The 14,687-nt window shown below is 38.9% G+C and overlaps 1 protein-coding gene and 1 long non-coding RNA gene across 11 annotated transcripts in view; one reads left to right on the top strand and one right to left on the bottom strand.

Annotated features, from left to right (window-relative positions):
* Fhit (fragile histidine triad diadenosine triphosphatase) overlaps nt 1-14,687 on the bottom strand; it is a 1,507,501-nt gene that overhangs the window by 213,091 nt on the left and 1,279,723 nt on the right. For 8 of the 9 annotated variants that reach the window (XM_063274603.1, XM_063274602.1, XM_039093632.2 and 5 more), the window contains 1 exon segment: nt 8,216-8,284. The exons of the other annotated variant lie outside the window; for it this stretch is intronic. In XM_063274603.1, the coding sequence (XP_063130673.1) occupies nt 8,216-8,284 (69 nt within the window). 9 annotated transcript variants of the gene reach the window in all.
* Nucleotides 36-8,746, top strand: LOC120097100 (uncharacterized). Of its 2 annotated transcripts, none has more exons than XR_010058100.1 (3): nt 36-308; nt 7,190-7,472; nt 8,345-8,746. It is a non-coding gene; the product is annotated as an uncharacterized LOC120097100 (long non-coding RNA). The 2 variants fall into 2 exon arrangements; XR_005494340.2 differs by lacking the exon at nt 36-308 and adding an exon at nt 632-5,227.

The following is a 14,687-nucleotide window of genomic DNA, read 5'->3' as shown; positions in this document are numbered from 1 at the left end:
ATATATGTATAAAATATTAGTAATATTCTATAATATCTATATGCTGAAACGATAGTCTTCAGGTTGTTTTTGGTTAAAAACTCTATTATTAAATTTAAGCTCAAATGTTCTTTTTAAAATCTTTCTTAATCTAAGATATCTGTAAGTATACATAGACATCTCTTCTTGAGGACTGATTGGGAACTGGGGCCATCCATGGTGGATACCACCTGGTGGTAACCAAAGCAAAACCTTGACAGCAGTGGAATGCCCCTGTGTTGCCATGCAACGCATGAATTCCTATGACATATCCTGCTCCAGTAATAGAGGTAATGAGATTTATCAAGATTATTTGAAATATATGAGTACTTCATCAAAAGATTGTCAACTGATAGCCAAAAAGCAAAATCAATTATAAATTCTTTAAAATATAATTAACTTTGTTTTCTCCCCTCTCCATAGTTCTCGTTCATTTTTATGTTGTTCTTTCAAGAGAGTAGGTCAAATATTTGGGATATCTTCTCTTTGAGGCCATAATAATTTCCACTGATAAAAATATATTAATGATTAATTAATGTCTCTTTCTTCTGCATTATTTACCTGTTTGGGCTCATAAATTATTACTATAGTAACTTTTTAATCTTCCCTGAGGCCTACATTCTCAATCGTCTAAATATTATGGATTCAGAAGAATTTTTGCTTGGTAATTTGCCTTATTGCATCATAGATTTCCAAACTGTCAAAATATTTAATCTTAAGTGATAATTTATTAGTAGTTATGTAAAGAATGTTGAATATAAGCCAAATGAAGATTTTTTTTTGTTTGTTTTTGTTTTTGTTTTTTTCCGGAGCTGGGGACTGAACCCAGGGCCTTGCGCTTGCTAGGCAAGCGCTCTACCGCTGAGCTAAATCCCCAACCCCGCGAAGATTTTTTTTTTTAAGCACACACATAGCCCATTCTTTAGGCACCATGCCTCATGGGTAGCTATCACAGTGGGACTGTAGCCATCACAATGAGACTAAGGATTGCCCTATGATAGTGTGATAGAAGACAGAGGGACACCAGCAACAAAGATGTCTCAGAGCAGGCATTTTACATCTTTACTATTAGGGACTTTCGGGCTGTCTTGTAGGGTATGTGTAGAGACTGAGTTTACCACAAAGATCACATGGCACTCTGCACAATGAAGTCTTATTCAGGAAATGCTGAGGAAGCTTTAAAAAAGTGCTTTTGCCATAAATGTCACACATCAAGTGTCATGTGATTCACATTATTCTTGTTAATGCCTCACTAACAAGTAACTGAAGATATTCATGACATAGCAGAGAAATTTTGAGGAAAAAAATGTCCTTATGTGACACCTCTTAAAGTAAACTCTAATGGGAAAACCAAGACTTCATAGAAGTTGTATCTTTTGCTATAGGGCTCATATGGGGATCATCACCCGTTGTGTATTCTGTTTCATTTTCTTGATCTGATTCTCTGATATAATGAATTCATGACTGTCTTTGGGTGCCCTTGTGGTGGTTTGGATATCCTTAGCCCAGGGAATGGTACTACTAGGAAGTATGACCTTTTTGGAGGAAGTATGCCACTGTGGGGTTGGGCTTTGAGAGACCTTCCGGTTAGTTGCCTGGAAGCCAGTCTTCTCCTGTTTGCCTTTACACTGAGATGTAGAGCTTTCGGCTATTTTAGTGTCATGCCTGCCTAGATGCTGCCATGTTCACACACTGATGATAATGGATTGAACCTCTGAACCTACAAGCTGGTTCCAGTTAGATGTCCCTTAGAAGAGTTACCTCCTTGCTCATCGTGTCTCTTCATAGTAATGGAAACCCAAATTACATCATCATCATCATCACCATCATCACCACCACCACCACTACCATCATCATTGTTCTATTTGGCTTTTCTACCATGCTTAGTAAGCACTAGTAAACATGAAACCAACCTGTTATTTTCTCTAATACTAATTTTTAGGAGGAAAAGGCAGCAGAAATAATTTTTAAACTGATAAATCACTTTTTTTTTCTCATTTTACCTTCTTCTGTGAGTGATTATAAAGATTTAGTAGGACAGTAATGTGACATGGAATGAGTAGTCCAGGCCTCTTAAATTAGATAGTCAAAGAGCTTTCAAAGAAGGACATAGACAGCATATGCAGGCATAGCATTCAATTAAGAATGACTATGCTCTTATCCTATTCAGATTCTTTTACTTAAATGTTCCAAAAAGTGCAGAAAACACATAGAATTGCCATTTTAGTCTGATCAGGAGGTATTACTGTTTGCATTCTAAGATTCTCATGAACTCAGAAGCTTAGCAATCACTAGGAAGAGATCAGTGAACCCAGAGGGAGCATAGCTAATTATCTGTCTCACTGAAACATTCCTTCCTTTGTGCAAAATCAACTAGGGATCTATGGGCTTTGAATACATCATCAAATGATGTGTGAAAGAGATTCAAGTTCAACAATAAATATCATCAGCAATATAATGCTTTTAAGCCCTAGGGGCCAAATGACCTGAATTTGTGTAAATTGATTTTGTTCATGCATTGTGTTAAGCCAAGCAATTATTTTCCAAGACATGCTTGAGCCCATGTTTGCTCTGTCTATAAAGTTCATGTTTGCATTTTTCCAATTGCTGATTGCAATCCCCCTTTACTTTAATATTAAGTACTCCTTAAAAAAATAAGCAATGGATTTTATACATAGAATACAATCATAACCATTCAATGTCACCCATAAACATCTGATGAATTGGCTAATCCAGTTATGAGTTTTACTTATTTGAAACACAGTCAGGACAAGTCTTAACTGAGCTAATTCAATGATAGACCATGGCACTAAGCAATGGGCACTCCCCTCCTTGTATTAGTTATGCATGCTCTTTGATCCAAGTGACCATTTGTGTCCTTACCATAATCTTAATCAACTTGTCAAGATAATAGAGGTCCTGGAGAGTTCAGAGAAGGCATTTTATAATTCATACACGTTCCAAGAAAGTACAATGCAGAGTTTGTAAGATGCACATATCCATAGAGAGAGCAGTGAAAGTTGGGGGAGGCCTATATGCTTTAGAAAGGGTGGAGTTTACGCTCAGATTGAGGGGAGAGGCTCAGGTTCTGAAATGTGGTAGTAGAAGGGTGAGTAAAATACGCAAGGACAAGTCCAAGGCATGCAGCTTGAAGGAGAACAAGGGAAGATAAACCCAAGATGATAATAAAGTCTGAATGAGTGGCAGAGTGGCTCCGCAGCTTGCTTTCAGCAAACCCCACATCTCTATTTGTTCCAGGCAGACAAATCTAGGTTACAAGGGGGAAAGTTACTTATCATCCTCTGTGAAAGTCTACCAGACTTGCTTAGTAGTAAGAAAAGGCTTATAATTGCTTCTCCAAACCTTTCTGGTGGGCTGTACTTTTCAGCCCTTCTGCAGCCTGCTGATTTCTGAACAAAGGATTCTGTTCCATCAATGACCCATTAAATTAACCTTTGATGGCTCATAGCCCCATGTTCTACTCACATTCAGTGTAGCCAGGAAGTTAATGAATCAACCCCCTGAAAGCAAGATGCACTCTTTGTGTAAATTATGTTTCAGCTTGTAGGGGATTTTGAGTTCTTAAAGTGTGACTCTTGTCCTGTCATCTGTGCACCTAGTTAACAGATATTCACTGTGGATCCCCCCTATACCAGACTAGGTCCCTGCTCCCGAGGCTTTACAATGCACTTGGGAGATGCTGCTGTTGCATATAAACTAATAAGTATCATGAGTGAGTTGTTAAGATTGTAACAGGCATCCTAATAAGGAGCTACTTGAGCAAGGACGGAAGAATAGTTATTTTAGCTATATGTAGGAAGAGAAGGAAGAGAAGGAAGAAGGGTGAGAACGACCTATGATTTGGATAAACATCCAGATATACATCGAGGGGAGCTGATATCAGACATTGCAGGCAGAAAACAATTTGTACAAAGGGTCTGAGGTAGGGGAACCAATGCTAGTTTAGCAAAAGCAAGTTATACCTAGAGGAGACTTATTACTGGCATAGAAGTGTGCAGGGCCCAACAAAGAGGCTGAAGAAATCCCTTTGGATCACAATGTTGTAAATAAGCAAGCAAACAGGAAAGGGAAACAGACATTACAGATGGTTGGCATGAAGCGTTGAGCCTGACAGCTGTTCCTAAGAGCAGTAGCATTTGAATCGTAGAGATAAGAGATGGATTGGGTCAGAAGGTTCAAACTTAAAAGGCTTTGGAACCAGCATTGTTCCTGTTGACCTCTCTCATTCCGCATTTGTAGGAAAGACTTTAATGCTCAGTGGGAGGAAACACGATAAAGACATGGAGACACAGCCCATGTGTGGGATGTCAGTGTATGTAAGCCACAGAATTGTGTGAGCACTACTGACCTATGGCATGAGGGACACGCTTAGCGGCATTCCATCTCATTAAAATTTTTTTTTCAGACAAAAATCAAGTACCTCATTAAAAAGTACATTGCAGGGAATAACAAAACACACGTGAGGAGGCAAGCAACTCGCAGATCATTGATATGCAATGCTGAGCTAGAAGAGACAGGAAGAAGCTGGAACTGGAAAAACTCAATAGAAGACAGTCTCATTAAAGTCAAGAAAGACTTATGTCTTGTATTTCTAAGAACTAAAGAAAAGATGAAGGTTTTGTTAGGCACTTGTTCAAGTGCCACAATACTAATCAGAAAAAGGCACTATTTGTTACCGAGCTTAAGCTTCTACAAGGGGAGATAAATGAGAGAATGGGTCAGGTGTGGAAAGGCAGAACCATGTGGTCTCTGTACCAATTGTACACATGCTTCCAAACAATCGTGACCCGAAGGGTTGCAGAGTTAGGACTCTTGTCCTTTCACACCAAGGTCAATCTATCTGTTAGAAGTTCTTTCCCACATGTGATTTATTCTCTTTTGATGTTGACACCTGCCTCTTTATAGCTTGATTTTGCTAGATCTTTCCTTAGAGACCACAAAAAATATTATCCCACATAAACACATTTAGAGCCTTTAACCGTTTTCCCAAAATGTTTGATATTTAGAAACAATGACTGTGTCTTCCTTTCCACATCCTTCTCCTCAATCTCCATACCTTTTCTCTGTTTCTAGAACTTGCCATCTTGCACCTCTTATGTGAGTCATCTCCCATCATCACTATTTGCCTCAAAATTGTGTTCACAAAGAATATAACTTGATGAGCGGACTGAACCTAGGACTTCTTTAGGTAACCCTCTTTGAAACTGTAGTAGTAGGAGTGCAAATACATCCACTGAGCTCATTCTCTTGCTATTGCTATTGCCTATCCATCTGCCTTCAAGGCAGCCTATTTGTTGTGTAACGGGGAGATACATAATCTACAGTGAGTGATTTCATCAGTATAAGGAATGCCATCCTTCACCACCCTATCATTTCTGATTAAGATCACTCAGTCTAATGTACATTACACTGTGTACCAATAATGCCCGCCCAATGCTTCATGCTCCCCATGCCTCTTGCTAGCCATTACTTTATTATGTACTCAAACGAGAGAAGCTTCTCAAACAAAGGAAGATTAAACTGAGTCTGAGTGGCTAAAGGCAGAGAGAAAATTGGAAACAGTATTTTATTCACTCTGGAAAACAGTACTAAATAAGTTCATTTAACAACCTGGCTTGAAATCGGGGTTCCCATTACTTACCCTCTGTATGGTTAAAGGCAAAATTAGTAACAAGTACATACCAATCCCCAAATCTGCTTCCAGGAGCTGTATGTTACATAGTACACATGGCCAGCCTTTGAAGGGTTATACACTGTCCATTTTAAAGATACGAACATTAAGACATGGAAACCAAGTGACGTTATTTAGACTGTCACCTCCTCAGTAGGGAGCAATGAACTTGAGTCTATTGCCCAATCCCTTTCTCATCTTGTAGCACTGTCTCTATAGGGTATATTATAAGCTACTCTTGACTGAAAAAAAATCATTTTTATGGAAATTATTTTTTCATGTAGAGGAGATATATAGAACATAGGAATGTGTGTTGTTTTATTTGTGAGTCTAGAGATGCCAGTAGAGCATTTAGGGAGGGCAAAAGAGTATTAGAGGAGAGAAAGGCCATGTGCTGTGCAATGTCAGCCATTGTATGCTATATAGAGCTGAAATGTATCCACACAGCTTCTGTCAATAGTACATTTGGAACATAAACAAGATTCAAGGTGACTGATCAGCCTAAGAAAGCAGTGTTTTCAAGCACTTTAAATACTACTCTAGCAGCATTCACTTGAATATAAATCATGCGGTAATTTATTCATTAAAATAACCTGTACTTGGCAACATTTTATTAACCTTGGTTTACGTTAATATGCATTGTACTTGTGTTTTTAATGTATCTCTGTATACAATGATCCTGGAACTCTGATTTTCTTCCCTCAAAGACTAAGTCATTACCAATCTCCAACCTGTATGCTACATCTGGTAAAACCGAGCTCACATAAGAGTTTTTAGAGGTTTTGGGAAGCCAGGGTTGTAGACAATACCTCCTTTTACACCTAAATCTTCATCACAATCACTTGGGGGGCGTTGACACATGAAATAATGGTTCCCTATACCTTTGTCATACACCCAAACACAACATATTAAAGATATCCCTAATAAATAAGAGTTTAAGCCACTGTGTCACAAACAGAGTATCCACTCTACGCAAGTCCACTGCAAGTGTTGGAAAGGACATCAAAAGAGCCACCAAGTCCCAGGAGAGTCATAGAAGAATTTTCTTACTAAATTTTCAGTGTTTGGATCGCCATTTTAATCCCCAGTTTATTAGGAAAAATCCTATATGTACACAAAGATATATAGTCAACATAGGCCCTGGGGACCAGCTAAAAATCTTCATATAGTTGGTAGAAACACATGGTAAACCACCAAAATTATGGATAAAAATGGAAATTATTTCTAAAGGTCTGGAAATAGAATATCAAATACATGACTAAAATCTGCTTGTCTTATTTGACACCGAAGGCAGACATTGTTAATTGATAAACACACCTTTCCTTATTAAAACCAAAGTCATCTTAAAACAAACACTCAGCAGCACAGGCACTGTCTGACCAACTCTCATATGTATAGAATATATTTTGTGTTCTTTGGCTATAGGTAGTATGTAAATAGAAATTAATTTACATTTTCTTCTAAATTATTCTATCATAGGTTGTATTTCACACAGCATAAGCAGATGCCAGAAGATTCTCCTGGGGACAAGACCCTAGAAATGATTGCACAGTCCTTGTTGATTCATGCAATATTGATTTGACATTTGTATCTTTGGACGGAAAGATCCAAAAATCACACAGCTTCTAAAATGTTCAGGAGATTCAGGTTACACACATGTCATTTAAATCAATGTACTTTCTGTTCAGGATAACTCAAAAGTTCCACTTTGAACACATTTTGTCAATTCAGGATTCATTGGAGAGACAAGTTGAGTCTACAGGTATGCTAAGTGCAAAGTCTATATGTTTTTGTAAGTGTATGGTGTATATATGTGTAAACGTTAGTATACTTGCATGTATGTACATATGCTGGAGATTGGCACTGAGTGTCTTTCTCTATCACTTTTGCATCCTTTTTCTTTTCCCTCATATAGGGTCTCCTGGGTATTGGAGTTCAGTGATTTAGCTGCAATAGCTGGTCAATGAGCTCCATGGATCTGCCCATCTCCTTCATAGTCATTTTGTTACTAATTTTGTTAATATGTGCATATCTGCCATCTCATCATTTTCTAGGGGTTCTGCGGAGTCAAACTCAGGTTCCCATGCTTACAGAACAAGGAATTTATCCACTGAGCCATTTCCCTAGCTCCCAATGTTAGCACATTTGTAGCAAAGAATTATATATCATTCTGCTTGATTTCTACTGTTAAATTTATATTATCCATGTAGATTCAGGATTATGTCTTTATACAGATATTAAGTACCCTGGAAAACATGACAGAGAAGAAAAAAGGCACTTGGCTTGATACTGGGTTTCATTAGTAAAAAATATCATTATAATTCATTTATTTTAGATTTTTCTAATGGTCACTCTTGGCTTGTTAGCTTCTACTGCCATTTCTGAGTTCTCCTGGGTAGAACCCATTTAAGATCCCGTCTGGGGTGACATATGGTTGATTGGGTTGATTGTACCACACTGACAGGACTTATGAACAAATAATAAAGTCATAAAGGACAGACTCACCTCATCATAGATGTTGTCATTCCTGCGGAAGTCTCCTGACTTCCTGGGAAGAATGTGGACATGTACATGCTGAAATATAAAAGGAAAGAAAAATGTGTTTAATTCCCTTTCCATCTTTTGACTTGACAGTGATGCTTTCCTGGAGGCCAATTACTGTCCACTGCTTCTTGCTAGATTATTTTTCAGAGGAAGATGATGTTCACCTTCAGAAACTACATCTGAAATCTCTTGAGAATAAAGAAGCACAAAACAAGAGGGAACAACTTGGTGGCATACGGGAGTTTGAGGGAAATGCCAGAGTCTATTACATGCTCTGTGGAATTATTCATCAGTGTCAGTTTGGGTTGTAGTTAGTCAGTGCTTTGAAATGACAGTATGTCTTAAGAGATGGCTGCTGTGACTCTGGAATTGACAGGAGAGAAGACCTGGCCGGCAAAGAAGTGCATAAGTAACCAGCAAATTAGTGAAAGGAAGAAGTAGAGTGGGGCAAATCAAGAGCAGCAGCATTAAATAACAATTATACAAATGTAATACACATGTTCTCATTTATTCTTATTGACTATGACAACCAATGCTTGTATTAATCCTGGATAGTTTTTCATTGAGTACTCCCACAATTCCTTTCTGAAGTGTTCTTCCTTTTTACAGAAGGAGAAACCAATGCTCAGAGAGCTCTGCAGATCGTGGTGGAACCTGCATAGAAAATGATGTATCCCTCTCTTATTCTCTTATTCTTTACCAACACACACAATAATTCTGTGAATGTAATCTTTTGAAAAAAATATAAATTGTAGTGTGTGTGTGTGTGTGTGTGTGTGTGTGTGCGTGCGTGCGTGCGTGCATGCGTGTGTGTGTGTGTGTGTGTGTGTGTGTGTAGATGAGAAGGGCAAAGGACAACTAGCAGCATGCTCTCTCCTCCCACCTTGCACATTCTTGGGATTAAACTCAGGTTGTATGTCTTGACAACAAGTACCTGACCTTCTAAGCCAATTACTGACCTGCACTTAATCTTTTAAATCCCTCATTTCCCTAGTCTAGGCTACTAAAGTATCAGGTAGTAGACACTGGTGTCTTATCAGGCAGAGATCATTAATCAAGACTTACAGCATATCTAATGCAACATGTATTCTTCAAAGCTAAGCTGCTATCTTAGTTTTACTCTACCAATGGCATCTATTGTATCTCTGTAAGCCTAAATCTTAGTCATGCCCTTGAGATACATTCTGCATTATTATCACTTGTAGTGATTGGAAAATGGAAAAGCAAGTAGACAACCAAAGCATCATGCCCACCGAACATTAATTGCTTTGTTTGGGTTGTAACCATGGACTTCTAGAGAACAGAGCATGAAGTGTCTCTGTGGCTTTGGGTATAAGGATGGGAGAATGATAAGTTATTGCAGGGGAGGCAGTAAACAAGGCTATCCATGTTAGGTGAAATAAAGAGGAGCTTAGTATTAGTCCCTCAGTACAGAATCCCCAAACTGTGATGTGTAATTTTTGCCTAAATATTCTTCAGTCAATGAGGAAGCCTGGCCCAAAAGCCCTTAGCAACTAGGACATAGCATACTTAAGTCTCCAACTATGTGAGCAAAGAGAGTGGGAGAGAGACAAACAAACATGGAGAAGTAAGTTACAAACTACCCAGGAATCAAGTTTTAAAAGAAAGGCATGCAACACAAGCCCAAGAAGAAATTCACCGTGCTCCGTGGCTGAAGGATTCAGACCTCAGATCAGAGAAGGCAGGGAGCATAGATGGCTGAGGACTTGATGAGAGCCTAACCAATCTTCAATTGCAAATCTTGCTGTAATTTTTTTCTTCCTTTCTTCCTATCAAGACCCCCTTTCTTCCTTGATGTCACCTACCTATTCTCTACCATCTGCTTTACGCATTAGTCATCACAAGGTCTAGATCAGTTTTCGGTACTCAAACTGCAGGATGGTATGGATGCAAAAGTAACAGCTTTTATCTAAAGTACAGTATGCCCAATACAGCTAGATCTCCTGTGTACTGGGTGTGTTCCCTCGCCCCGACAATTCCCTACTCTCTCTCTATAAGGAGTACTACAGAATTCCCATCTTACAGGCCTAAAGTATCAAGTCATCTAAGCACATTTGATGTGCAGTTAAAGCATCTCTTTCTGTCAGAATGTGTTTTTGTTGCTTTGGTTAGTGTTTCTCCAACTGCAGTAAAAAGCCAGGTATTGCTAAAATTAAGAGCCTCCTAATTTATGTTCTAATAGATTCCCAAGTGATGCTGGTCTAGGGTCATATTTGAGAGCCATTGGTTAAGACCATCCCTCTTAGGCCTGCACCTATGAAATGCACTCATGTTGAACACTGAGGTTAACACTTTGTCCTGCCCTGCTGTGTTATGCAGAGACATTTCTCTATAGGTTGCACAGCTTTGTGTACTGCTTTCTGTCTGTACTTAAGGCCATGCCTGTGACTCTGGATTTGGTCTTGTCTCTAATTCCTCTTCTATACCTTGCTCCCCTGGGTTCACTCACCAGAGCTATTTCTCTATGCTGCTACCATTCAGTTCTGGAAATGCCACTCTCAATCATTGGCAGCCATTTGAAACTTGCTGTGACACCAAAGACAGCCATCAGCTCACTACCTAGGTGATTTTTCCCTAGGGGCATGATCTCAGTTCTTCCTGGTACATGATACAGTGACATAAACTCTTAAGTGACAGCCTAATCACAGGATTCTGACAACCCACTCAGCCTCCCAGGACAGAGAAATCATGACAGATGCAGCTCAGCTCTTGTAAGGAAGGGAAGGAAGAGTTAACCTACCAACATGGTAAGTGTCTAAACCAAGAGATGGTGTGTTCCAGAAGCCCAGAGAAGGGATAATTTCAAGAAAGAGGGAATCATAGTGTACACCATTGTTGAATACTTAGTTGGTTTCAGCGAAGCTGGAGAGACAACTATGCAAAGCCCACGATTATATACTCAATGGCATTAGTCATTAGTGAAATGCCAATGGAAACCACACAGAGATACCACTTTGCTCCCACCAGGATCCTTCTAATCAAAAGGACAGACAAGGGCAAGTGTGGGGGAGACTGTGAAGCCATAGAAGCCTTGAACACTTTTGCACAGAGTGCAAAATGATGCAGCTGTATGTTTGAAAAACAGCTTGGCAATTCTTCAAAATGGGAAACATCCAGCCACCAAATGACCGAAAATTATATTCCCAGTATATACACATGAGAACTGGAACCATGGAGGCACAAAACCTTGTAATGCATATTTATAGCAATATTATTCACAATCATCAAAAAGTGGAAACAATCCAAATGACTATGAACTGATGGATACCATAATAACAAGACAACGGAAGATGATTGGGCATAAAAAGGAACGGAGCTGCTAAGGGAAGGCATTATGCTAAGTGAAAGGACTCAGATCCGAATGGCCATTCATTACACGATCCCATTTATGAAATGTCCAGACTAGGCAAATTCACAGAGAGAGAGAGAGAGAGAGAGAGAGAGAGAGAGAGAGAGAGAGAGAGAGAGAGAGTGTTTCCTGGAGCACAATGAAGAGTGACTGCCAAAGGAAACAGGGTTTATTTGGGGGTGATTGATGTTTTCATTTCTAGTGTCACATAGCAGTGATGATCTCACAACTTTGTTGAATGCATTAAAGCCCACTGCATTTTTTACTTCACCAGTGTGAAATGTATGAATTCCATCTCATTAGAGGTGTTGGTAGGGACGGCAGGAGCGGATAGGCAACTGCACTAGCATCACCTTTTCTACTATGCTTCTTCCTTCTGTTGTACCGCTCCTTCCGTCGTTTTATCCACACAAGCATTCATCATCACCTGGGGATGGTCAGTACAATCAAAATAATGTGCCTTTTCCTTGTCAAACTATTTCATAATTCAATTGCAGGGAATAAAACAATGGCAGAGAAAAGGGCCATGAAAGGCAGAAAAGGGTTGGCATCCTTTCTAATTGGCTATCTGCCCTCCCAGTTGTGAGAGCTTGTGTGAACCCCTCTCTTAAACACCTGCATATGGATGGCAATAGAAAACTTGGCTTCAAAGAATAATGAAAATAATACTGTAGAGGACAGATGAATATAGTAGATTACAGGACAGGCAAAATTAGGGATGCATATAAACTGCTTACCAGCTGATTGGGAATATAAAATCTATCCTAGATTTCCAGGCGTGGTGAGTGTCATCACAAGAGAACTTCAAGTTAGAAGTCACTAAATATCACCAAGATTCTCACCTCATAACCCAAGGGGTTTAATTAAGAAAATAAAAAGTGACGTCACTGATGGGAACTTTTTTCATATCATATATCTGAAGAGGAACTTGTATTTAGAATACATAAAGAACTCTTATAAGTCAAGAGTAAAATGATGATAGTTTTAATTTACATGGACAGAAAATGTTTTGGGAAAACATCTTCCCAAAAAAGAAACAGAAATGATGAAGGAAAGATGACTAGCTGCTTTTATCTCAAACCACAAGGAGAGACTACGTCCCTTCTCTAGTGATAGACAACGTTAATAAGAGAAAGACACAAATTCTGGGAAGGAAGATGAGAATAAGGAACTTTGTTTAAGTTGGTGAATACAAACTGTGACCCTGTTCTGGAAAACACCATGCATTTCCTCAAAGGCTAACCACAGAGCTACCAATGGACTCACAGCAGCAATGTAGTACCTTGGTGTTCTGGTTTGTATATGCCTCAGAGCTCTTGTGTTAAAGACTCAGCTGGTAGGGACTTTTCAGAGTCATTGAATTACAAGGGCTATGACTTCATTTGATTTATCACCTACGGGATCAGATTCTTATCCTATTATTAAGAAGTGGTGAATTCTTAGCATGTAGGGCATTCTTGGAGGAAGTATGCCTTGTCTTGTCCCATGTGCAAGTCTTGTCCCATGCAACTCTTAGTCTGCTACTTCTTAGCTTCTGGGAACTGAACGGCTCTGCAGCTCCATATCCTTCTTACATTAAGTTCTTTTTCACTATGGCCCAGAAATAGAAGACGCGGATGACCATGGACTAAAATCGTGGAAAGGAGATCATTCATTTTATTTCTCTAACTTGTTTCTCTCAAGTATTTGGTCGTGACAACAAAAAACAAACAGACACATAAACAAATAAACAAAAACAAACAGCCAATATAAAACAAACATATATGACCTGACTTTTTAGAGATTTTCCATTTTTTATTAGTACAACACTTCTATAGAATCAATATGAGTCTACTGATTGTATAGGTAAAGAAAATGAGACTAATTTTTTATAGTAAGATTCAGGTAAGGCTTCATGTCTACTTTGGTTTTCATGAAATTTGAAATATCATCCAAAGGTCTCAAATGGCAATAGGCAACTACATTTACCTCATAAAGTTGTTACAATTCTTTGATCATTATACTAACACATTTGGCACATGGAAAATATGGAGAAGACAGAAAAACACTGAGGAGAAAAAGCAAGAACATCCAGTTAGTTTCATGACTGAGTGATAAAAATTCTTTTACTTTACAAACGTAAGATTATAACACAGTCCTGGAAATAAGATTTCAACGTAATATAGTACAACAGCTTCTACATCAGATTCAGCTGAAACTGTTAGCACTTACTGTCATCAACTGAAAAAGAAAACCTATTTCTAAAACCAAAATATTAAAAAAATACTAATATAAGTTAGAAGACATTAGAGAGTCACACGATCTAATTCCTTCATTTTATAGAACAGGAGAGTTGGAAGACCAACAGCAACCCAATGGTAGAACCAGGGCTACAAGTGTAGGCCTTGATTTGTCTTCCAGGGTTTGTGCCGTGTCATCTCATGCAATCTGCCCCAGATCTAAGAAAGGGAGAAGCTTCACAGAGTGGGGCTTGGATTATAGTCTCTAGAGATGATGCCATGGTCCAGGTATGACCTGTGCTTCTCAGCACATGAGGTGTTTTGTTGTTTAAACTCATTTTATCTCCTCATATCTATTAAGTGTCCATAAACCAGTAGACTAGTTCATGAAATTATTGTGCATGCTATAGGAATTCATGTTTAGGCCAATGCTGTTACGTTGTAAATATTTAACACATCCTGGGAATGACTATATCACGTCGCAGTACCTTTGAACAACACGCTTTTACTGTAAGCCAGAAGCCTTATTCTGCAGTGAGTTGAACTGAGCACATTTTACTCTGGGCTGTCACTATCTGGAAAGCTTATGTTTGTGATATGACTAGATATGCCTCATCGTCAGCATGACATCACTGAGAGCCACTTCATTGAAAAATAAATGTCGCTAGAAATGATGTCGTTCACAGAGCTTGGAGCATACCTTAACATGACCGATTAAGGAGTTAAAGCAGTGAGCTCTGAAAACTCAAAGGTGTTCATGAAGAAATACAGATGGCATCTGACTTCTGCTGCCCAGAGCTCTTTCATTGAGAATATTGGTGATTCTCAGGCAGCTGGGTTGCCT

Source organism: Rattus norvegicus, chromosome 15 (assembly GCF_036323735.1).
Source record: "Rattus norvegicus strain BN/NHsdMcwi chromosome 15, GRCr8, whole genome shotgun sequence".
NCBI lineage: Eukaryota > Metazoa > Chordata > Mammalia > Rodentia > Muridae > Rattus > Rattus norvegicus.
This window is presented reverse-complemented; position numbering and strand designations above follow the sequence as displayed.